This window comes from Gallinula chloropus, assembly GCF_964237585.1.
Source record: "Gallinula chloropus genome assembly, chromosome: 26".
Taxonomy (NCBI): domain Eukaryota; kingdom Metazoa; phylum Chordata; class Aves; order Gruiformes; family Rallidae; genus Gallinula; species Gallinula chloropus.
This window is the reverse complement of record NC_140111.1, coordinates 6202806-6227856: the sequence shown is the minus strand read 5'-3', so window position 1 is coordinate 6227856 and position 25051 is coordinate 6202806. Positions and strand designations below refer to the sequence as shown.

The window sequence follows — 25051 nt, the reverse complement described above, 5'->3', positions numbered from 1 at the left end:
AACCCCTCGGGTTCTGTCCCTGGTCCCCACAGAGAGGAGAGAGATCAGTGCTGCCCCTTCACTCCCCTTGTCAGGAAGCCACAGACCCCATGAGGTCTCCCTCAGCCTCCTCTTCTCCAGGCTGAACAAACTGAGGGACTTCAGCCTCTCCTCATAAGCCTTCCCCTCCAGACCCTTCCCCATCCTCGCTGCCTCCTCTGGACACTCTCCAAGAGTTTCCTGTCCCTCTTGTCCCGTGGCACCCAAATCTTCCCCCAGTGCCCAAGGTGAGGCCACCCCAGCACAGAGCAGAGCAGGACAATCCCCTCCCTGGACCAGCCATGATGAGGTTTTTCTCACATCTCCTTCCTACCTCCCAAATTCACACTATTTGGAGCACTCACATTTCTGCTGTGGACATTTAACTTCACACACCAGCCCCAGAGACCCGAATTAAAGCCACAGCATGAAATGCACCTTTAATTTTAATGCTGCACAGCCTTGACTTGTAACGTGGCTCTGTTGAGTTTAGGCCCCTTACATCTCTGCTCTACCACAGTTCCAGAGCCAGTTTTCAGACTTTATTCCTTTAGTTTGGCCTTGAAAAATAAAAAATAAAAACCCCAAGCTCAGGAAATGTTCATTTCAGGAAAAAAAAAAAGCTCTTGAAGCATCTACACCCTTTCCAGGATTTTCTCATTAAGTTGCTGATTCACATTTACAGCCTTCAGTTTAACGACATGATGTGTTAATGTTAACACAGGGATAAAGCCTGGATGCCACAGGAGCTCACACACCTTCTCAAGCAGGAGCACAGGAACAGGAGCAGCTTTTCCAGCCATATCTTAAGCCCTCCACACTGTCTGTATAGGAGACTGGGTGTTATTTTATGATATCTTTTTTAAAAATCTGGATGTCTAACTGCCAACCTGGCACAAATTGGACCTAGAGGATGCTGCATGATGTGCTGATTGCATTAGGATGAGTTGAAACACACTCCTTAGATGAGCTCATGAGCCAGGACCTCAGATCAGGCTCATCTTAGGGACCAGATGGACAAAACACAGGGGTGCTCATGACTCATCCCCATTGCCTGGGGAGGAAATCCCTTGCAGAAAGCCCACAGGTTTCAGGAATGCATTTGCTTATCACAGAATCACAGGGTTGGGAAAGACCTCTGAAGGTCATCCAGTCCACCCATTCCCATCCTAAGCTAAACCATATCCCTGAACACCTCATCTACCCTTTCTCAAACACACCCAGGGAAGGTGACTCAGCCCCTCCCTGGGCAGCCTGTGCCAGGCTCCAGCTGCCAAAGCTGTTGAGATGTTCTAGATGGCTAAAAGTGCACCCATCTTGGGCTCAGGAATCCAACAGCTTGAAGACTGGCTGCAAACAGGCATTTCCCTGTATTTACTGAAAACAAATAACCGTTTGGTTTTAATACCAAGTTGAAATCTTCTCCATCCCTACCATGTCCTTCCATTCCACAAGCCGTGCTGGATGACCAACACCAATCCTTAGGGCAATATGGGTCTGGATCAAACCCTGACCATTTCCTGGGTGCACAGGAACAGCAGTACTTGCTACATCATGAAAGAGAAAAAATGATGAGCTTTTTCAACACCTGTGTTGGCTCTCTCCAGCTCCTGATAACATCCAGAGGCCCTGGAGAGCAACTCTCCCCGAACGGGAGTACAGCAGTTATGTGACAACCTTAATGACACAGCCCAGGCACAAAAACCAGAGTAACCTTTGAGCTGCCTCTCTCCACTCTGGCACTATTGATGAGTGTGCTCGGGCAAACATAATTAATTTTTAGTGGCAGCCTAATTTTGTAGATGCTCTGGTTGACAGGGGGGCTGCTGGAAGGTGGAAATAACATTGACCTTTTCTCTCCAGGAAACCTGGCTAATTGAATGAATTCTCTCTCTCATTAGGAAAAGGTCCAAGATGCAGCACATTTTACACCTCCCTTTAGGTGACACCAACCAGCCTCCTAAAGGTCAAGCTGCCTCTTGATGAGCTGATCCAAGATCAGAGCTTGGTTCCAGCCTGAACCCCCTTCAGTTGTTATTTATGCTCAAGGCCACTGTTGCTTTATAGGCACCATTTATCTCTTTGGATGCTCCAAGTCTTCAGAAGGATGAATCAACCATGTGTCATTGGGATTTGGGGTGTTTCTTGTGTTGCCCTGGCCTGGTAATGCCAACCCTTCACTTCATCTCCACCACAGCAGCGTCCTCCCTTCGCAGCGCTGACGGCGGCTCAGCAGAAGTCACTTAGTGAGAACAGTTCATAACTCATATGGAGCAAGAGGAGGTTCAAGGGCAGGGAGCTCCAATCCACTTCACAGGAAGGGACGTAAGCAGCAGGGAGAATTTGGACTCTCTAAGGATGAGTCTGATGCCACACAACAAATCACTGCCCTAGCTCAATCTCCTTCCTGGCTTTCAGGGGCTCTCACTGCAGGTTGTGATCTAAAATATTTAGATGTATTTATATTTTATCATAGATATATTTATGTATTATAATATTTAAATAGTGCTGGCACAGGGGTGTCCATGCAGAGCTCTGAACACACCACTTACCACGAGTCAGCCTCATGGTTTCATGAATAGGTTTAGGGCAGGAGAAGGGGGAATGGATTAAAGCTGAAGGAGGGAAGGTTTAAATTAGGGGAAGTTCTTTGCAGAGAGAGTGGTGAGGGGCTGGAAGGGGCTGCCCAGAGAGGGGGTGGGTGCCCCATCCCTGGGGGTGTTCAAAGCCAGGTTGGCTGGGACCCTGAGCAACCTTGTGTAGCTCCAGGCCTGGAGGTTGGTGTCCCTGCCTGTGGCAGGGGGTTGGAGCTCTGTGACCCTTGGGGTCCCTTCCAGACCAGGCTGTGATTCTATGATTCTATGATTCCTGGCAGGGGGTTGGAACTCTCTGATCCCTGGGGTCCCTTCCAACCCAGACCATTCTATGATTCCATGATTCTAGGATTCCTGGCTGCCCTGGCTTACTCCAATTTAAGTTCTGCACCTTTCTGGGGCTCTATCCTCTTGCTCAAGTTGAAATTCAATGCCAGCCAAGAGTTGTTTCTCTGCTCTGGCTTACTGGGCAGGAGAGGAGCTGGGGAGGGATGTCCACCACTGCTGCCACAGCACATTACTGAACCAGCGCATTGCCCTGCCAATGGCAAGGGGCACAGAGCCCTGCCATGTCCCCTAAGACCACAAATAAAGCTGCAGTGAAGCCGCCAGTGTGTCTTAATTCCTTAATAAATGATTAGCTGAAGCTAATCAGGAGAAAAAGTTGTTAATTCAGGATCCTGGGATGCTGCTTTTGTAATAACGGAGGGTCAGCGCCAAGTGAAGCCCCCCCCTTCTGGCTCCCCAGTCCCTGCCAGCACTCCCAGATGAATTCAGTATCATTTTCTCCATCTTGACACACCATGTATTGTTATCATGAAAGACAAAAGCCTTTTTATGCTTTGGTCCTCCCACCACCTGCATGGTTACAGCTACAGACGTGGTTTGTGCATCAGCTGGTCAAAGCTCCCTGGGCTGGGAAATGATGGAGAAAGCAAGTCACTCTTCCACACACCTTGCCCCATCTTTTGCCTTTCTTTTTTTTCTTTCCTTTTTTCATTCTAATTGATAAATGGAATGGAGAACCAACCCTTCCAAAGCAAACAAGAGCTTCATCTACAAAAAGCTGCCCGAAGGCGGCTGTGGCCACACGCAAGAGGCAACAGCTCACAACATCCCTGTAATGGGAAAGAAATTGCAAGAGCACCGAGCAGCCCTGGAGTCAGCACTAACACACACACTTTTAGGAAGCAGTTTCCTGTATTAAAACGTGCTCAGGGTTTCCATGAACAAGATACCCCTGTGAAAACCACTCCCAAGCATTGCTGCAGCCCACCAGCCTACCACGGCGCATCACCTGCTGCCACCCATCACTTCTTCCCTTTCCAGGTAATTTCCTACTTGTTTTACACTTACAGGTGAGTTTTATGTTAAGTATCATTAGTATCACTTTGAACTCCACAAGCTGGAATGCAGCAGATGCACAAACCACTCTGATGCCTTTGTTCCCACCTTTCCCAAAGCCTGTGGTTAAAACCAGCACCTCAAAGCCTGCAGACGTGACCTGGGGCAGCCCAGGCTGCCTTTTCCACTGATTCACATCTATTGTCAGCAAAAGGAGGCCTGGGTTTATAAATCATAGAATCCCAGACTGGTCTGGGTTGGAAGGGACCCCAAGGATCACAGAGCTCCAACCCCCTGCCACAGGCAGGGACACCAACCTCCAGGCCTGGAGCTACACAAGGGTGCCCAGGGCCCCAGCCAACCTGGCCTTGAACACCCCCAGGGATGGGGCACCCACCCCCTCTCTGGGCAGCCCCTTCCAGCCCCTCACCACTCTCTCTGCAAAGAACTTCCCCCTAATATCTCATCTCACCCTTCCCTCCTCCAGCTTCACTCCAGCCCCCTTGTCCTGCCAGTCTCTGCCCTTGAACAAGCTGATTCCCCTCCTGTTCCTCTGCTCCCTTCAGGGACTGGAAGGCTGCAATGAGGTCCCCCCACAGCCTTCTCTTCTCCAGGCTGACCCAGCCCAGCTCCCTCAGCCTCTCTCCGTAGGGGAGCTGCTCCAGCCCTCTGATCATCCCCGTGGCTCCTCTGACCCCTCTCCAACAGCCCCACATCTTTCTTGTCCTGGGGCCCCAGCTCTGGACACAGGACTCCAGCTGGGGCCTCAGAGGGCAGAGCAGAGAGGGACAATCCCCTCCCTGTCCCTGCTGCCACCCCTCTGCTGATGGAGCCCAGGATACCATCGCCCTTCTGAGCTGCAAGAGCCACTGCTGGCTCATGTTAAGTTTCTCATCCACTAATCACATTACTACACAGAAGTAACTGGCAGTGAGCCCTCTGTGCCTCTCCAGGCAAATCAAATGCTCCAGGGCTTCAGTTTATTAATGCACCATGCACAGAGGCTGCACAGCTGGAGACCAAGTGCCAGGGCTGGGAATGCTCTGGGGAAAGGTGGGGAGACATCTGACCCCCTCTGCTAAACCAACTGTCCCTCCTTGCTGTACAAAAGCCCTTGGCATAAGATGCTGTGGTGCAGCAGCAGCAGCAATGCCCTGCAGACCCATTGCAGCAGCGTGGGGATGCTGTTTGAGTCTGTTTTGCCCAGCACAATGTCCTAAAGAGCAGCCAAAGAAACCATGGAAACGCTCTCAATTTGTACCTGCATCAGGAAACTTCCACGAGATGAATTTTCAGGGTGGATGGCGCTGGCCTCCAGCCACCTGCACCTCTCTGGGGTCACCCTCATCCTCTCCAAGTCCTCTCTGCAGTGGCTCATCTACAGGATCTCAAAAGTTACCAGGGCTGTTGTGAGTAATGAGGGGGAACGGCCCCATCTCGAGTCAAACACATCACTGTGCTACTGCCAAGGAGTAAATGTGGTGGATTTGTGCTGCAAATGCCTTTGAACTGATGCCTGGAGGACCCCAAACTTCAGGCATGCTCTGCTACAGACCCCAAAACCCAAAGCAGGGAGTAGATCCCTCAACACAGCCCTGATAATATATTCCCCACCAGTAAAAAAAGCCACCAGTGAGACACCTTCTCTGACATACAAGCTCTCCAAAGCCAAAGCTGTGCACAAAGGCAGACAGCGAGGGCTGGCACCGTGTCCCAGTGCTTGTCTCTGCTCTCCAGCATCCTCCAAGCCGGTCCCTGAGGAGATGCAGCTGGAGGATGGTCAAGGCTGGCTGGGAAATGCTGCTCCTCACAGCATGGATGGCACCACAGCCACTTCCCCCCTTTAGAGACTCAACAAGGACCCTTAACATCCCTTCCCAGTACAGCCAGCAACAAACCCAAGCTAACTCCTGCATCAGGGCTTGGGTGAAGACCCCGGTTCAAAACGGCAGCCTTGCTAATTCAATTTCTCTAAATTCAATTTGGAAAGGGAAAGAGATCAGGGGAATTAAGGTGGCTTTAATGAGGAGGAAAAGCAGCAGCATCTCTGGCTAATTTGGATTAATGCTACAGACGTGCCCCAGCTGCCCCCAGGGTGACGCCCCGAGGGAGGGTGAGCATCCAGCACCTTGGGCACGACAGAGGTTGGTCCCTGAGCTCCCACCAGACACTGTTGGCTTTTCCTTTCCCAAAACCACACTCCCCCTGGAGAGGGGCTTCTTCCAGCCACCTATAGATGCTTTTCCAACGCTTGATGGCAGGGGTGGGTACCCACCACTTCCTGACACCTCCTCTGGGAAGCAAAGTGTAAACTGCAACCCAAATGGGCTGGGCCATCAATCAAGCAATGGGATGGAGTCTGGCTGGAGACCTGTATCTAGTGGAGTCCCTCAGGGGTCAGTACTGGGACCTGTACTATTCCATATATTCACTGATGACCTGGATGAGGGAATAGAGTGTCCAGTCAGCAAGTTTGCTGATGACAAAACTGGGAGGGGTGGCTGACACCCCAGAGGGTTGTGCTGCCATTCAGCAAGACTCAGACAGGCTGGAGAGTTGGGCAGGGAGAGATTTAATGAGATTTAACAAGGGCAAGTGTAGGGTCTGGCATTTAGGGAAGAACAAGCCCAGGTACCAGTATAGGTTGGGACTGGCCTGTCGGAGAGCAGTGTAGGTGAGAGGGACCTGGGGGTCCTGGAGGCAGCAGGATGGCCATGACCAGCAATGTGTCCTTGTGGCTAAGAAGGCCAATGGAATCCTGGGGTGTGTTAGAAAGGGGGTGGTTAGTGGGTCAAGAGAGGCCCTTCTTCCCCTCTGCTCTGCCCTGGGGAGACCCCACCTGGAATATTGTGTTCAGCTCAAGAAGGACATGGAACTCCTTGAAAGAGCCCAGTGCAGGACCAGCAAGATGATGGAATGGAACCTTTTCCTTATGAGGAGAGGCTGAGGGAGCTGGGCTTCTTTAGCTTGGGGAACAGAAGACTGAGGGGTGACCTTATTAATGTCTATACATATGTAAAGGGTGAGAGTCAGGAGGCTGGAGCCAGGCTCTGCTCAGGGATGGCAGCGACAGGACAAGGGGCAGCGGGTGCAGCTGGAGCAGAGGGAGTTCCATGGGAATATAAGGAGGAACTTTGTCCCTGTGAGGGTGGCAGAGGCCTGGGACAGGCTGCCCAGAGAGGTTGGGGAGTCTCCTTCTCTGGAGACATTCAAACCCACCTGGACACATTCCTGTGTGAGTTAGTCTGGGTGATCCTGCTCAGACAGGGGGTTGGACTGGGTGATCTTTCAAGGTCCCTTCCAACTCCTAACAGTCTGGGATTCTGTGCATGCAGGAAAGAGGTTGGGGATCTTTTTCTCCGTGACCCAGATCAAAAGTCTTGCTCCAAGCCTGTGTTCTTCACCGAGTTAAATAACAGCATCCCACAATACTATGTGATAGCCTCCTAAGTGGATTGAAGCCTCAAGCTTTATAGATTTCATGCTGCTGCTTAGTGCAATTTTATAGTGCATTTCTCACCCTCTTTTTTTTTATTCAGCATGTTACTTGATTAATTGGTATGAAATGTTCATCTTTATCCAACAATTCCTGAAACACAAACTCAGACCTCTCTGCCTGTACTTCTTATTTACAGCCCTGTAGCCTGAGTGATTTCCAATTTACTGTGCTGCTGTATTATGTCAATATATAATACCTTGGGCCACTCCAGAAAGATTAACCAGGAGTGGATTCCCTTTCCAATCAAAAGAGTCACTGCTATAAATTAGATTTTCTTTTCCTAGATTTGATTGCATTTAACAGAATCCCAGCCTGGTCTGGGTTGGAAGGGACCCCAAGGATCACAGAGCTCCAACCCCCCTGCCACAGGCAGGGACACCAACCTCCAGGCCTGGAGCTACACAAGGTTGCCCAGGGCCCCATCCAACCTGGCCTTGAGCACCCCCAGGGATAGGGCACCCACCCCCTCTCTGGGCAGCCCCTTCCAGCCCCTCACCACTCTCTCTGCAAAGAACTTACCCCCAATATCTCATCTCACCCTTCCCTCCTCCAGCTTCACTCCATCCCCTTGTCCTGCCCTTTAACAAGCTGATTCCCCTCCTGTTCCTCTGCTCCCTTCAGGGACTGGGAGGCTGCAATGAGGTCCCCCCACAGCCTTCTCTTCTCCAGGCTGACCCAGCCCAGCTCCCTCAGCCTCTCTCTGTAGGGGAGCTGCTCCAGCCCTCTGATCATCCCCGTGTCCTGGAGCAGAGGCTGGAGAAGAACCCATCAGCTCCACACCAGGATAAACAACCACAGCAGATCTGCACCGCCGAGCAGGACGGGCTCGATGGATCAGCAGAGGACACACACACATTCCTGCCCCTTTCCCCATCAAGTGCAATAAAACAAACACCCTCAGCAGCCCCACAGCTCCCCAGCAACTAATCTTGTGAGACAAAGATGTGTAACAGCAGAATTTGGGAGACTCCTTGCCATACGTAGGACTGGCTGCAGCTCCCACCTACGCTTCTCCAGCTCCATGGTTTGCTGTTTCCCCCTTGGTTACTGGGAAGAGTTTTCCCTGGTATCATCTTTTTCCCTGGTATAATTTTTTTTCCCTGGTATGATTTTTTTCCCCTGGTATATTTTTTTTTTTCCCATCTCACATTCTACCTCCACAGAGGATTGCTAGCTTTTCCTCTGTTTGCATCACATTTCCCACCTGGATTTCCTAAGGTTTTCTTTAAAGCAACAAAAGGATGTGAAAGACTTCAGCCACAAATTATTTTCCCAACTCTTAGCACACTCAGGGTTAAAGCAGAATGCTGGAAAATATGAATCTGAGAAGTGCAAAATTCAGAAAGACAGAAATTTCTCTCTCTTTTTCTTCCTATCGTCGGGGTTTGGCTTTTTTTTTCCACATTCCTCATGATTTTGACAGTCCTGACACAATATTTTTGCACACCCAAAGATGGCAAGGCTGCCTGATGCCATGACATCCAGGCACAGTCAAAATACCCTTTTCTTCACACTTGAAAATCGAGACTGAAGCCGTCTGTGTACACTCGCTACTCCCGAATTAGACTGCACAGAAATGTCACATGCTCAAGTAACGGGCCTGCACATGCAGCCAGCCAAGCAAAGGTGTGTTTTCCTATCACAAGTAACTTGTTAGACAAGATACTTCAGCTCCCCAACATATTAATGGATACAGAGTCACAGAATCACAGGGGTTGGAAGTGGCCTCCAGAGCCCAGCAGGTCCAACCCCCTGCCAAAGCAGCTCCCCAGGACAGGGCACACAGGTCGGTGTCCAGACGGGGCTGGAATCTCTCCAGAGAAGGAGACTCCACACCCCCTGGGCAGCCTGTCCCAGGGCTCCCTCACCCTCACTGGGGAAAACTTCTTCCCCATGTTGCTGTGGAACTCCCTGTGCTCCAACTTGCAGCCATTGCCCCTTGTCCTGTCCCCACAGACACTGAAAAGGGGCTGCCCATTTCCCCCTGCATCCCATCCTTCAGATATTGATAAACATTCATAAGGTCCCCCCTTAGTCTTCTTCTCTCCAGGCTGAACAGCCCCAGCTCACTCAGCCTTTCCTCACAGGGGAGATGCTCAGTAAAGGCCTTTTTAGAATGAGAATCCACTTCATTTTGTTTGCCCAGTCAGTAACAATTAAATCACTTTTCCTATTACAAAGCATATGCCAACGTGACACGGTGGCAGCAGCTCCTGGAGCAGCCCCATCCTGAGCTACCAACAGATATTTCCCTTCTCTGCTTCTTATCTGAATTGCAAAGAACAGCTTTAAAAAAGGAAGAAGAGATCCTGAGGCATGCAGCCAGCAGCAAAATCCGGGGTTTTTTTGTGTCCACACGCCAACTATTTTCATGCAGAGAAAGGAGAACGTGGATTTCTGGCATCTCCAAATCTGGAGCAGAAAGGAAAGCAGCTACAGGATTAAATGGAGAGTAAGATGCCATCATTTGTGCTTGGCATTGATAAAAAGCAGCCCTGCATCCACCAGAACCACAACTGATCTGTGCCAGTGAGGGTCTGAGGGACTCAGGGTGCAGATGGAAAGGTCCCAACCATGGCTGGGATGGAGAGGCAGTGAAATGAGGCCTGGAGGGTTCTTTGTGTGGATTTTTCCTGTGGGAACAGCCCTTGTAGGAAGCATCAGCCAAGGCCACCACGATGGGCTGGGGAAATGCATCATCTTTCCACGTGAAGAGGTCTCTTGTGGTGATGGAGGTTGGTTCACTTTTCAGCATCCATGAACATCTAATAGGGTGGAAACACCATGCCTGAGCTGGCAGCTTGGTGGAGACAGCTCCAGAGAGCTCTGGGAAAACTTGGATTAACATGGAACAATCAGTTAGGAAAGGAAATGAACAGCCACGTTTGGGAGGTGCTGTGCAAGTTTGAGACTGGAGGTAACCCAATGACACAAAAATCTTAAGAGGCAACTGAAAGAGCAGTTGCTGGGCACAGGATGGCTACTGGGAAAAAGGAGCAGCAGAACTGGTCTGTAGAAACATCTGAAGAGTTCAAGATCAGGAGTGAACGGGCAATGAAAGTTACAATGGAGATATTAACTCACTGGGAAGAAAAACTCAACTCCTTCCATCCTGAAGGGTATGCCCATGGCTGGATCACCCCATGGCTACACATGGCTTGGGCACTGCAACGTGAAGATCTCACCCCATGCCTGTCCCCATCCCTCTCCATAGCCAGGGCTGTAGTTCTCTACTCAGAGCTGCCTGCCCTTGACAAAGCTCTTCATGGGAGAGCCAAGTCTGTGCGGTCCCAGAGGTGGTGGCTGAAGAGATTTAATTCCAAACACATTTACATTATTATGCAAATATTTGGAAATCATCAACTCCTTCACTTACCTACTAAGAGCTAAGTGTTTCCATGGGAACAGCAACTATTAACCACTATAGTTAATATTTTTATTCCAGTGGTGTCCAGAGGGTGCAATGAAGACTGAAGACTGCTTGTACAAGGTGCTGGAAGGATGTGGAGGATGAAAAAGTCTCTTGTTGAAAGGCAAAGATTAATGTTTTATGAGCTTCAAAGTCAAGTGCCTGGACTTGTAAAAACATGTAGACCTGAACAACTATCGCGGTGTAATCCAGCCCCAGAACATCAACCTGGTTCAGGGGATGTGAGGATCCCTCCCTACACCTCTAACCTTTAGCTGAGGACAAATTTAAGTTAAATATGTGTGAGATTAGCAATGGTGAGGTCATGGCAGTGGGGCAGGACAACATCTGGGCACCTTGAAAATCAAATGGGTACATTGCTCCCTTCCACATGTGGTCAGAAGTCAAGTTTTGACTCAAAAGACCCTAAAAGCCCCAAGAGTTTTTTAAAAAATTAAAACAAAAAATGAATGCACTTGGGGTTGGGTTGTTTCCCCCCCTCAGGTTTTAAGTCCAAAGTCATTGTCCAGCTTTGCCACGTGCAGTGCTTGAAAGTTGTCTGAAGAGAGTGACCAGAGCAGAAGCTGCCATCCCACCCAGCCTCTGGATGATGGTGATGCTCACAGACGTGGAGGTACCAGACTGGAAACCCCCTCCCCACTGCCACAGGCTCTCCTGCTTGGCTTCCCTGTCAGATGGCAAGAACAGGGCCTGGTTGTTCCTCCTCCTTAATCTTTGTTCCCCAAAATAGATTTCTCCACTTGCTTTTTTCTTCTAGTTTTTTTCCCTATGTTGTAATGACAGTCTGGTTACCCAGCAGAGATGGATCCACTCTTCCAGCACCACAGAGACAGAAAAGCACAGCTCTAAAGGCAGTGCACTGCTGAACAAGTTCCTCCAAAAGGTCCCCCAAATGGCAGCTTCCAAAAGCAAACCTAAAGAAACAACGGTGTGACACAAGGTCTGTATCTCCATGGGGAACCTCAGAGGGGTCCAAAACCCAACAAAGTTCATAGAATCCCAGCCTGGTCTGAGTTGGAAGGGACCCCAAGGATCACAGAGCACCAACTCCCCCGCCACTGGCAGGGCCACCAACCTCCAGGCCTGGAGCTACACAAGGGTGACCAGGGCCCCATCCAACCTGGCCTTGAACACCCCCAGGGATGGGGCACCCACCCCCTCTCTGGGCAGCCTGTTCCAGCCCCTCACCACTCTCTCTTTAAAAAACTTCCCCCTAATCTCTCATCTCACCCTTCCCTCCTCCAGCTTCACTCCATCCCCCTTGTCCTGCCAGTCTCTGCCCTTTAACAAGCTGATTCAATAGAAGTTGAGCACACAGAGCTCGTGGTGTGGCTGTCCGAGCCTGCTACACCCCTGAGCCCTCAATGCAGCAGTTTCCTGCCCTTGTGAGCTCCCCTAAAGGCAGCCTGGAGGCAATGAAGCATCAGAGGTGGAAGATGCTCTTCATCATCCTACTCTGGACTGTGAACCTGGTTTGACTTTAAAAGGACAAGACTTCAAACAAATGCCTCAAGTCAGAAATGATAACCTCAAACCTCCACCTCCTCCCCCTCCCCTTGGCCAGCCCAGGCTGACGTGGAGCACGAGATCAAACCTGGAAGGATGAGCTCCTGCTGCACAAGCCTGTGCAGTGTTAAATGATCGATGGGACCCTGGGAAACTCTTTAAACCATATGAATCAAACACCACCCAAGCAAGTGATACATTTCCAATGAATGCAACCAACCCTTCGCTATGGAGGAGAAGCCTGAAAGGTGCTCAAAGGGGCTCAGTTGCACAGGATGATGGAGAAACAGTGACACAACACCTTAAGTGACATTTGCTCCTCTTCCTGTCCTGATACCCCACAATAAACACAACTTTGTCCTGAAAAACTCCCACTGCAGTGCTCTGCCAGAGAAACAGAGAGGCTGGCAACTTGCCCAACCCTTTTTGGTTTGGATGTTGTGTTTAAAATGTCAACACGTGCCCATGAAACAGCAGCCACCACTGCTGAAGGACTGATAAGGATTGCTCTAAATGGGTGGCTTGGATGGCATGTGTGGCTCCTCATGCCACCCTTCTGGCAGAGCCCAGCCTCCTACCTGCTCTCTTTGCATCAGGGCTCATCCCAGAAACTGGCCCCAGCATTGCCATCAACCTCCACTTTGGGACAGGAGCTGCTGAGCTGTCCTTGCAGGAGGTGACATCCACTCTGAGTGCTGCCATCCCAACCCCTGAGACCTGCACACAGCCCCAGCCTTTCTTGTGAGCACCATCTGTGCCAGCACCAGAGGGCTGCAGTACAGCACACTGGCTCTTCTGAAGATGCCCAACCCAGCTGGGTTTGTTAGGGGAGGGATGCTGTCCATCCCAAAACACTCTGAGTGCAGTGAGCCGAGCCCCTGGTCCACCCAGACAGCATAACCCAGGTGAAGGCAACAATTAGGGCAACGAATGTCCCCACATTTCAAGGAGGAGAACAGGCAGCAGCTGGAAGTCCACGTTGAATGTGGCCTCCCAGAAGTGCCTTTCTAGGGCAGAGGGATGTGTTGGAGCATCTGAAGGAGACAATACACTTCTTGTCATCCATCCTTGTCCCAGGACAGGTGAGAACACTCCTGTTTGACATCCCAAGCTTTGCTGCTGAGGCATCCAAGTCCAGGACTCAATGATGAGCTGAACCCTAGAAATGCTGGTCCCAACTGGTGCCTCAGAGACACTGAGAAGGAAAGAAACTCATTTCTGCACTGACTGAGCTCCTCTTGCATTCAAGAGCTGCTTTAGGCGTTGGCTGGGAAGGATGGGATGGTCTTTCCAAAAAAATCACCAGTACATGCATGTTTGCAGGAAGAAAAAGGAGGTCTCACCTGTTTCTCCCCATATTGGCAAATATTCATCCTGCTGTATGTCTAGCATGATTTCCAGTCCATTGCCTGTCCCACCTTTCACCGTGGTAAGAAGAGGCCGTCCTTCTTCTCCTGAGTTAAACATGTAGCATTTCCCATATTTTGTAAACACCTGCAAGGAGAGAGAGAGAGAGAGAGAGAGAGAGAGAGAGCAATGATATATAGGATTTCCCATGTCACCCACGACCCTCCCCACCCCAAGGCAGCTGCAGAGGGATGAGCATCGCCCACGTGCTGCAGCTCCAAAGGAAACGTCTGCCCAAAAATCCACCCCAGGTTAAGCCTTTAGCACATTGTGTTCTCCTTAAGGAAAATAAAAAGATGGAAGAGAGGAAAAGAAAGCCATTTTAGAGCAATGAAAAAATGTCTTCAGTGCTCACTGGAGCCGTGTCAAGTCTCCCGTGTGCACGTGGTGCTTGAGGTTGTACTAAAATATAACCAATTAAACAGGGGGGTGGGAGGCACCTCAGTCCACCAAGGGTGCAGGCTCATGGCTTCAGACCTAGAGTTGGGCTCATCCCCAAAGCCAGCACTGACCACACTCATCCAGCTGCTGAATATCAAACTCCAGAGGCACAGCTCATGCCCACTGCCTCCCACCCAGCAATGTCAATGATGCCTGCTTGTCCTGACACAGAAAAACCCAACATCCCATTACTTCCTCACTTTACCACTTCTCTGCAAATAATAAGAGTTAAAAACACTTGGGCAAATGAGGAAAGATCTCCTCCATCCCTTCTGCTCTTTTTTACAGAGTCACAGAATCCCAGCCTGGTCTGGGTTGGAAGGGACCCCAAGGATCACAGAGCTCCAACCCCCTGCCACAGGCAGGGACACCAACCTCCAGGCCTGGAGCTACACAAGGCTGCCCAGGGCCCCATCCAACCTGGCCTTGAACACCCCCAGGGACGGGGCACCCACCCCCTCTCTGGGCAGCCTGGTCCAGCCCCTCACCACTCTCTCTGCAAAGAACTTCCCCCTAATATCTCATCTCACCCTTCCCTCCTCCAGCTTCACTCCATCCCCCTTGTCCTGCCAGTCTCTGCCCTTGAACAAGCTGATTCCCCTCCTGTTCCTCTGCTCCCTTCAGGGACTGGGAGGCTGCAATGAGGTCCCCCCACAGCCTTCTCTTCTCCAGGCTGACCCGGCCCAGCTCCCTCAGCCTCTCTCTGTAGGGTAGTCCCATTCTGGCCTGTCTTTTGAAGGAAACTCTGGGCAAAGCCCAGATGGGGGGTTTCCAGGCCACTGCAAAGCAGGGCTGACATGGGTTTCCAAGCATGGGGGACATGCAGATGTGTAGAGCTTCTTCCTGTAGTAAAAGAAGATAAAACCTCTCACAGCCACTTAGAAATCCCCCAACCATCATGTGAGGTGACTTCCAACAAGCACCAGTGTGAAAACAGGAGCGTGAGCCCTCTTCAAGCCACTCTGCTGCTTCACAGCCCCAGAAAATCCAGCAACCACCAGCAATGAATATTCAAAGTGAAGGGAGCCCAACACCAAGCAGCACTCTGGCTGCAGTCCCACCAGAAATCACAAGCTGCTAACGCAGTTGCTGAGATCATGCGACCCCAAGATGATTCATAAAGCCAAACAGAAGCTGGAGTCATCAGCAATTTATTCCCCTCAAATATTGACATATGCCTTTATAATCACAGCATCAGGGAAGCAGGTGAAGGGAAATGAAATCATATTTAAGTTTAAAACCTCCACCAGGAGCAAAAAGGAGGCAGAGAATCTGAAGTGTTTGTAGGGGGAAGAAAACCCCCCACCCTGCCCTTTAAAAAAAGATTTTATATCCAAGTGAAAATCCCATTTTAATACTTGACTGACCTATTAAACCATTCAAGCTGGAAAGATAAGCTGGAGAACAAGAAGCCTGTGTTAGCAGCCAGTAGATGGGTTTTCCCAGATAGGCTCTGAAGGCAGAAGTCACAAATATCTAATTAGGAGGGTTTAAAATAAGGCAAGAGGAAAACTTGCTGTTAGTGAAAATCATGGGAAGACAAGGAAGCTTGTATTGAAAGCAACAGCACAACGAGAATGCTGAACAAGGATTTGGATGTTGATGTACCCAGTGCAGTCTTTAGTCAAATAAATCCAGGCAATTTTATGGGGCTTTTTATACAGCCCTTTGCAGCTGTAAAAAATTTAAGTGTAAAACCTCCAGTTTGGGCATGTTTATCCAACAAACAAGATCTAAAGTGACAGGGGCCTGAGGCTCACTTTAGCTGCATGGCTGGGACCCCGATCCCAGGAGAAGAAATCAAGTGATGACTTGAAAAGGAAGGGATGTTCCTCCACCCCCTCTGCTCACCCACAGCAAGCAACTGTCAAAGTCCACGGAAGGCTGCTGGCCATGGCCAAGAGCTCATCTGCCATGACCTTGGGAGGTGTTTCTCTTGCCCATCAGGAGAAGATGGGAAGCTTCTCCAGCCACACAGAACCTGTGAGGTGTTGACACACACATGGAAGGAATGCATCTGCTTCCCAGCCCTGCGTCTGTTCCTGAGCAGTGGCGACCATCAGGGACCACCTGAGACCCTGCTGGCATCATCTACATCACTCCTAGGACCCTGCAAGGAGATGTTTCCAAGGAAGCCTGATGAGTTTCTGCTGGTCTTCAGAATGGGATCATTTAGGTTGGAAAGGACCTTTAAGATCATCAAGTCCAACCGTTAACCCAGCGCTGCCACGCTCACCACTAACCCACGTCCCTACACCACCCACATGGCTTTTAAACCCCTCCATCACCTCCCTGGGCAGCCTGGTCCAGTGCCTGACCACTCTTTCAGTGAAGAAATGTTTCCTAATCTCTAATCTAAACCTCCCCTGGTGCAATTTTAAGCCATTCCACTCGTCCTGTTGCTAGTTACTGGGAAGATCAACCCCCCTCCCCTTCACTACACCCTCCTTTCAGGGAGCTGGAGAGGGCGAGCAGGTCTCCCCTGAGAAACCCTGGGCAGACTGTGCCTATATGGGCAATCCATGTATAAATACACCAACCCCATACACAAATACCTACCAATATACCATAGGAATGTGCCAAACCATATGTAAATGCCACATAAACATGCCACCCCCCTCCATATATGAAACTTCCCCTCGCAGAGCCGCGGTCGGCAGGGCTTAGCCACGGCGCTCAATGCCCAACCACGGCAGCAGACTATGGCACAGGGCAATGGTGGGTTCCTCTCTGGACCCTCAACCACAAGGTTTTCCTTCTTTCCCTAAGAAGCTCAAAAAGACAATTTAGAATGGCATTTGAAAAGACACTGCCAAGTTCAAAAATCCATATGTATTCATTTCAGCTCACACTAAACAGGGCTGCACTATTTCTCACAGAATCACAGAATCCCAGGGGTTGGAAGGGACCTCCAGAGCTCATCAGGTCCAACCCCCTGCCAAAGCAGCTCCCTAGGACAGGTCACACAGGTCGGTGTCCAGATGGGGCTGGAATCTCTCCAGAGAAGGAGACTCCACACCCCCTGGGCAGCCTGTCCCAGGACTCCCTCACCCTCACTGTGAAAGATTTGCTATGTCAACTTTGCTATGAACAATGTGAAAATACAGCTTTTTTCCAGGGCATCCTCTTGGTTTCAGGCTCTTTTGGACTCCCTGATATCAGGGAAAGATTCAGAGCTTTATCAGATCATCACCACAAAAGGACCAAGCTGTCTGGAAAGGGCAACGCCAGTATATACTCATATACCAACTGCTGTGATACACCTGAGACAGCAAACACCAGGCAAAGCAGGATGATTTAACCTGCTTTATTTGTCTTAGGGGAAAACAGCCCTCCTTGCTGGTAGCAATGTTTTAACTTGCAATAAAAAGAAGGTCCAGCACAAGCCAGAAAGGAAAACACAAACATGTACCTTGAGAACAGCCTGTAAAAATACCTGCTTGATGTTTCTCTTTGATGGATCACTTGTTCCTTTTGACAGCTCCTTTGAAAATGAATCACAGACTCACAGGGGTTGGAAGGGACCTCCAGAGCTCATCAGAATCCAACCCCCTGCCAAAGCAGCTCCCTAGGACAGGTCACACAGGGCGGTGTCCAGACGGGGCTGGAATCTCTCCAGAGAAGGAGACTCCACACCCCCTGGGCAGCCTGTCCCAGGGCTCCCTCACCCTCACTGGGGAAAAGTTCTTCCCCAGGTTGCTGTGGAACTTCCTATGCTCCAACTTGCAGCCATTGCCCCTTGTCCTGTCCCCACAGACACTGAGAAGGGGCTGCCCATTTCCCCCTGCATCCCATCCTTCAGATATTGATAAACATTCATAAGGTCCCCCCTTAGTCTTCTTCTCTCCAGGCTGAACAGCCCCAGCTCACTCAGCTTTTCCTCACAGGGGAGATGCTCCAGGCCCTTCATCATCTCTGTCCCTCCTCTGGACTCCCTCCAGGAGATCCCTGTCTGTTTGATCCCAGGGAGCCCAGAACTGGACACAGCACTCCAGGTGGGGCCTGACAGGGCAGAGCAGAGGGGGAGGATCCCCTCCTGTGACCTGCTGCCCACACTCCTCCTAATGCCCCCCAGGGATCCTGGCTCTCTTAGCTACAGAGGTAAGCCTGCTCTGGATCTGCAAGCTAGTATTTGAGTGATGACAACAACGACCCCCTTCTCTACCATGTAAAGGGAAAACCATGTACCCCATGAAAGGCCAAAGCAGAGTGTGGGTATCCCACACGGGCTCCACATACAAACCAGCGCACACCGATGTCGCTCCCACCGCGTGTCGAAGCCAACGGGGCAAACATGACTGATATTCAAAGTGCAAGCAAGCCTGACTGGAGTAATAGAGAAAAAGGTATTTCACAGTTTATAACCAGCATACACAGGACAAGCGTATCTGCTGATAAATTATCCTTTCAGCACGGAGCAAAATGATGGTGAAAGCAAGTAATTTGAAGCCTGTAAATTACTTTTCTAAATCCAGACAAAGATGCCAGGCAGAGCTCACTGGCAAGGCGAGGCATTAGTTGTCAGATTAAGGTACTAACCATTGAAAAGACAGCAAATTAGCATCCTTCACAATCATCTTCTCCACAATCGCAGTACACAAAGGTTCAGAGGTACACATCTTACTGAGCCACGGCCAACAGCATCGCGGACAAAAACCCACACAGGAAAATAAAGGCACTTTCCAGATGGGTCCAGGGGAAGAAGAACATGAAGCTGAAAGGGCCTGGGGAGAACGGAGATGGGTTTGGGCAGGAACACACATGACATGATGGGAAAAAGATCCTGTTTAGGAGGAGAGATGACCTTATTCCTGAGCTTTTGGCACGCTGATACATTCTCCCAGCTCCCAGCTCTCCCATGGCACCTGCAGAGCCGACGGTGGCACTGAGCCATGTCATTATTTCACTGGAGGGGTGAGGAACAGCACGGTCTGGTTGGCTCCATGCGAGCGCATCGTGATGGTCCATTTGTTCACACCTTGGCAGGAGGTACTGGTACATTATTTAAAACAAACTGATGGCTGCAAAGAGCAAATCGCAACGGATGCCGACAATAAACAGGTTCCTGAAGCGTCAAATCCCAAGGGGATCTCTTTCCAAAGGAGGACAAGACTGCTGTGACAGCTTGGTAAGGAGGGAACTCACATCTAACGGGCAGAGAGGACTTCATCTTCCTTCCGAATCACAGAACTGTAGGGGGTGGAAGGGACCTCAAGAGATCATCCAGTCCAACCCTCAAAACACAAATACAGAAAGGAAGACTGAATCGAGTCTCTATCGCACACAGAGGGGGATGAAAGCCTCACCAGGACATCCTCTTTGTTGTCGGGGATTATGTGTCTCAGTCCTACAAAGGCACTGGGGGAATACAAAAAACCTCACAGCCCCATGTATCAGTAAGGTGACTCAGTCTGTCAGCTTCAAGAGCCCCTAAGGCAAGGCATTAACATAAACCAAGAGGGAAAATGCAAATCGATGACACACTTTGGTACCTTCTCCTCCTCAAAAGCTAGCCAGAGATTCCTCTTTAAATCCCTGCTTGTTTTGTATTTGTTGAGACCTGGCACAGAAGCATGTCAGACAAGCAAAATATCACCCATCCTTCATGGTGTCAGGTTTAATCTTGCAACAGAGAAGAGTAATGGGGATGGAGCTCTGGAAAGCAGAGCCATAAAAGTTGTCAGGGATGTGTTTACAAGGACAGGGTTTTCCTTTCGGCCTCCAAACCCGAGACATCCCAGTGGGGCTTGTCTAGCAGCTCGGCAAGGCGAGGGGAGGAGACGTGCTGTTGAAATCAGTTCGATGTCTGCCCGCGCCCCTCTGGGCACCGCTGTCGCACGACAGGATGGGAACAGCAGGGATGTCAGCTCTGGTTTCATACAAGTCTTCTGTTTCTAAATAAGAAGTTATCGAGGTCCCAGGTACTGCCCGAGGTGAAGACAGTCGTGCACAGGCATCAATATTATTTCCTGTACAAACCAGCAGTGGTCAGCATCCCAAATGTAATCACCTACCACTGCAACAAGCTGCTACGTAACGCCTGACGCTCCCAACACATCCATCTCCACCTTCAAACCCAGTTTTTGCCACTGGACAGGCCCAACTCCCTTTTTAACTCACTTGTTTTGCAGGATGGCCCTACAAAGAATCACAGAATCACAGGGGTTGGAAGGGACCTCCAGAGCTCATGGGGTCCAACCCCCTGCCAAAGCAGCTCCCTAGGACAGGTCACACAGGTCGGTGTCCAGACGGGGCTGGAATCTCTCCAGAGAAGGAGACTCCACACCCCCTGGGCAGCCTGTCCCAGGGCTCCCTCACCCTCACCGGGGAAAAGTTCTTCCCTAGATTGGTGTGGAACTTCCCTGTGCTCCAACTTGAGGCCACTGCCCCATTTCCTGTCCCCACAGACGAGTGAGAAGAGGCTGCCCATGTCCCCCTGTGTCCCACCCTTCAGATATTGATAACCATTGATCAGATCCCCCCTTAGCCTTCTTCTCTCCAGGCTGAACAGCCCCAGTTCTTTCAGCCTATCCTCACACCACAGGTAACGATTCGTACCCCTGTATTCCACCCTTTAAGAAGTTAAAGTCTTGCAGCACTAACACAGAGGCACAACAGTCTGGCACACTGGATTCCCTAAGAGATATTGCCCTTTTCTCCTGATCCATGCAGTCAGCCACCCCCCTGTAACACGCTCTGGTGCAAGCATTTGTCTGAATGGCAAGTACGTAGGGAGGGTCCTTACAGCCAGCATAAATCACTTCCACAGCAATCACTGCAATTTAGCACTGGCTGAGTGGGTATTTAAAAAGAAATATAGCACTAATATTCTGGCAGCAAATGAATAAACTGTAATGGTGAAGCTCCAAATATCTGAGGATTATGTTGGTCCATAAACCAAGAAACCCACTACCTCCTGATCCCCCATCAAGCCCTAATTACTTCCCCACGTAACAAACTGATGCAGAACGATATGGTAGGAGCTCTGTCCCACCAGACTGTAATTTATTAGTTGCAGGATACAATATCTGTGTACACCCACAAAGGTTCATCTCCCACATAAATGCAAATGAAGCCATGATCATCTCTTTAATTTCCCAGGACTCGGGTTGTGGAACAGCATCCACTGATCCTTCAGTAACCCGATGCAGAGCAGCATCCTCCTCTTTCAAAGGAAAGAGGCATCCTTTCCCTTCTTACAAAAATCCATGTCCCAGCACAAGCATGAGGCCACCCAGCATCTACACAGGTGAAATGAGGTCAAGAGCCCGAGACGCGCCAGGCTGGGACCATGAGATCACCAGACTTGGGTTGAACGAGGTCAGACACGCCAAGAACCTGGACGATGCCCTCAGGAAGCAGCAGATGGTGTGGAAAGAGGAGAAAGGCTGGTGACAGTGGATTGCAGTCCTCCTTTGTGACCACCAAGGCTGTCCCTCCACCAGCAGCAACCTATGGGCGAGCTCTGCTCATCCCAGCAGAAGGAGCCCCGGAGCCTTTTAGCAGGTGCCAGCATATGGCTTGAAGGCCAGGATTCATTTGGATAATAATTACAATCTGTCTTCCTAACTTCTCCCCACTGATCCATTTTATGAATTGCTCTTCATTACCCTTGCTGAACTCCAAACTCAGTAGCAGCACAGCTCCATCTCCAGCTCGGGAGCAGCAGCAGCTTTGGGACTGAGAGCCACAACCCTGCCAAAAATACCTCGAGAGTCTGAAACAGGAGCCCATGGATCCCTCCAGCACTTATCCACCTGAAGATACTAATGCAAGAGTATGGATCCCCAGCAAAGAGGATGGATAAAACATCTGGACTTGGTATGTCAGTGTCAAATCCAAATGAGGTCTCCAGAAAATGCTGACTGACCATCACCAGGTCTCCCACGTGCCTTAAAACCATCAAGCAGCACCCCAAAGTCAAGGGAGTGAAGGGGAAATGCTGGTGAGCTGGTCTGTCCTGATCATCCAGGCTGAGATTGGCTGGTGGCTCCTCAGCCACAACTCTCCTGAGATAGAGAACCTGAGGACAATTCCTTTCACAGCATCACAGAATCACAAGGTTGGAAAAGACCTTTAAAATCATTAAGTCCAACCATTCCTATCCTAAGATAAACCAGATCCCTGAGCACCTCATCTACCCTTTTTTAAACACACCCAGGGAAGGTGACTCAGCCCCTCCCTGGGCAGCCTGTTCCACAGCCCCACAACTCTGCCAGGGAAGAACTTTTCCCTCCCATCTGCTCTGACCCTGCCCTGGGGCAGCTTGAGCCCATTGCCCCTTGTCCCATCTCCTGTTACTCAGATGAAAAGACCATCACCCACCTCTCTACAACCTCCCTTCAGGTAGCTGTAGGTGGTGATAAGGTCTCCCCTCAGCCTCCTCTTCTCCAGGCTGAACACCCCTAGCTCCCTCAGCTACTCCTCAGAGGATTTGCCCTCCAGCTCCTTCACCAGCCTTTACTCCTCACTGTAAAACTGTTTGCAAGTCTGGAGCCTTTCACGCCACTCCCTGCCTGGAGAGCCCAACCCTCCTGCAGATCTGGTGCAGGAGCGAGGCGTCAGCCTCACAAAAAGGACAAACAGCTCCAAATATTCCCAGAGGGACAACTTTCTGCTCATCCTTCCTCCAAAGGAGAAGCAGCAACCGCTCCCCCGTCCTTCCACGGAGGAGATAAGTACTAAACGTCGTACTAGAAACAGCGTTCCTCTGCAGCCAGCGAAGCTTAAAAGCCCAGGAGGCTTTTAGTACTTAGAGCTGTTGAGTGTTACAACTCCTGCCTGAAGTGAAATATTTGGGGCACAAGAAAAAACAGAGCCTGTCAGCATCCTGCACTGGGACTTGGTATGGAGCTGGGGGACCAGCCTGGCCACCATGGCCAGCGTGAACGGCCACGGCCACATGGTTGGGTGATGGGTTCGTGTCCCTTGTGCACCAAGGGATTTGTACCACAGGTTTTTTGTTGCATGTAATTGAGCTGAATTCAGAGCACTGATGTTTGGGCTCTTCAATTTTCCCTACAGTCAACTGAAAAAGATATTCCCATAATGCACTTGCAGGCACTTCACTTAAGAGATGCTCAGAAGTCAGCCTGAAGCATTCTTCTGGACTTTCTTGTGATAGCTACATCATCTGGAAGAGCAAACGTTGGGCTGGCTGTTTGCACGTGCTGGCTACACACAGCACCCCCCCATCCCCAACATCCCAGTGCTCTCTGGTGCAGAAAATCCCAGCAAGCAAAGCTGTTCTCCATCGCTCGTGCAGGCAAAGCCATTCCTCATCCCTCATGCCATGCCCCATCACTCATGGACGTGCCATCAGCGTGGTGGGGAGTCTCACCTCAAGGGTGAGACCCTTTGGGTGCGTGGAGCTGGCAGGACAGGCAGCCCTCACTTGTCTTAACCTCCTGTGGGAATGAGCAGCCTGTGGATAGGTAAAGCTGGGATGTTGGCAGTGTCTGGCTGTGAGGACACCCACATTCACACCCACAAGGCGCTGGGAAATACGGCCACGAGCAGCGCAGACGTTGTAGCCACATTTACACCATCCCACGCCCACAGTGGGAGTTTCACTCCAGATGGGAGGGAGCTGAACCAAGCCTGCAATTAGGCAAAAAGCTATCGCCATCCACACGCCACCCATGGAACTGCTGCCTCGTAGGGCGAGGTGATCTCCCAGCATTGGCTCACAGGAGGTGGCTGCCGCGCTCATGGGGTGACTGGCAGACCAGAGCCACCTCTGTGCTGGCTCCTGGGGCACATCTGATCCCATTGCACTTCGCTTCTCTGCTCCCTACCACAGAGACACAGTATGGGAATGCTGTATCTCACCATCTGGAGATGATGCAGACAGAGCAGTTACCTGCAGTACGATGCTGGCAGGGCTATTCCCTGCTAGAATTACACTACACCTGATGAGAGCTGCACATTGTCCCCTTACTGCAGGGAAAAGGTTAAAATCAAACCTAAAGTGGATTTTATACCACCTAAATTCTGGCCTCTACAGCAAAACATGGACCCAAACCACACTACCAAGACCCCTGCAATCAGTGGAGATAGGCCAAGCAAGGGGGGAAACACAAATGGAGTGTGTCTATAGGTACAGACACACCTAAACTGAGAGAAAAGTCATTAAAGCCTAAGGCTGAGAATGGGCAGGATTCATCACACCCAAGCATCTATCTCCCAAGGATGGGTCCCTCTGGGCAGGATGACGTGAGGGTACAGGCAGGCACGGCTGGTAGGAAGGTATGAGAAAAATCCTCTGCTCGAAATTCAGAGTGTAACACACTGCACAAAGAGACTGGTCCCTTCTCACTCAGGTACCTGGCTATGGGAAATCCTTTTTTTTTTGCTTTTTCCCCACTTTTAGGTGGCAGAGCCAGCATGGCTGGAGCAGCAGCAGCCTTGTTTTCAGCCCAAACAGCCAGGGATGCAACTGCAGTTCACAGAGTCACAGAATCACCAGGTTGGAAAAGACCTTTAAAATCATCAAGTCCAACCATTCCCATCCTAAGATAAACCATATCCCTGAGCACCTCATCTACCCTTTTTTAAACACACCCAGGGAAGGTGACTCAGCCCCTCCCTGGGCAGCCTGTGCCACAGCCCCACAACTCTGCCAGGGAAGAACTTTTCCCTCCCATCTGCTCTGACCCTGCCCTGGGGCAGCTTGAGCCCATCGCCCCTTGTCCCATCTCCTGTCCCCTGGCTGAAGAGACCATTGCCCACCTCTCTGCACCCTCCTGGCAGGTTGTTGTAGGTGCTGATAAGGTCTCTCAGCCTCCTCTTCTACAGATTAAACATCACTGC

The 25051-nt window shown here is 50.6% G+C and overlaps 1 protein-coding gene across 1 annotated transcript in view; it reads right to left on the bottom strand.

The window, feature by feature from the left end:
• LOC311201279 (acid-sensing ion channel 2) overlaps positions 1-25051 on the bottom strand; it is a gene marked incomplete at its 3' end in the record, with an annotated part of 569954 nt that overhangs the window by 45007 nt on the left and 499896 nt on the right. The window contains exon 2 of the mRNA XM_084275638.1: positions 13735-13885. Within this exon, the coding sequence (XP_084131764.1) occupies positions 13735-13885 (151 nt within the window). The remainder of the gene's footprint in view (positions 1-13734; positions 13886-25051) is intronic.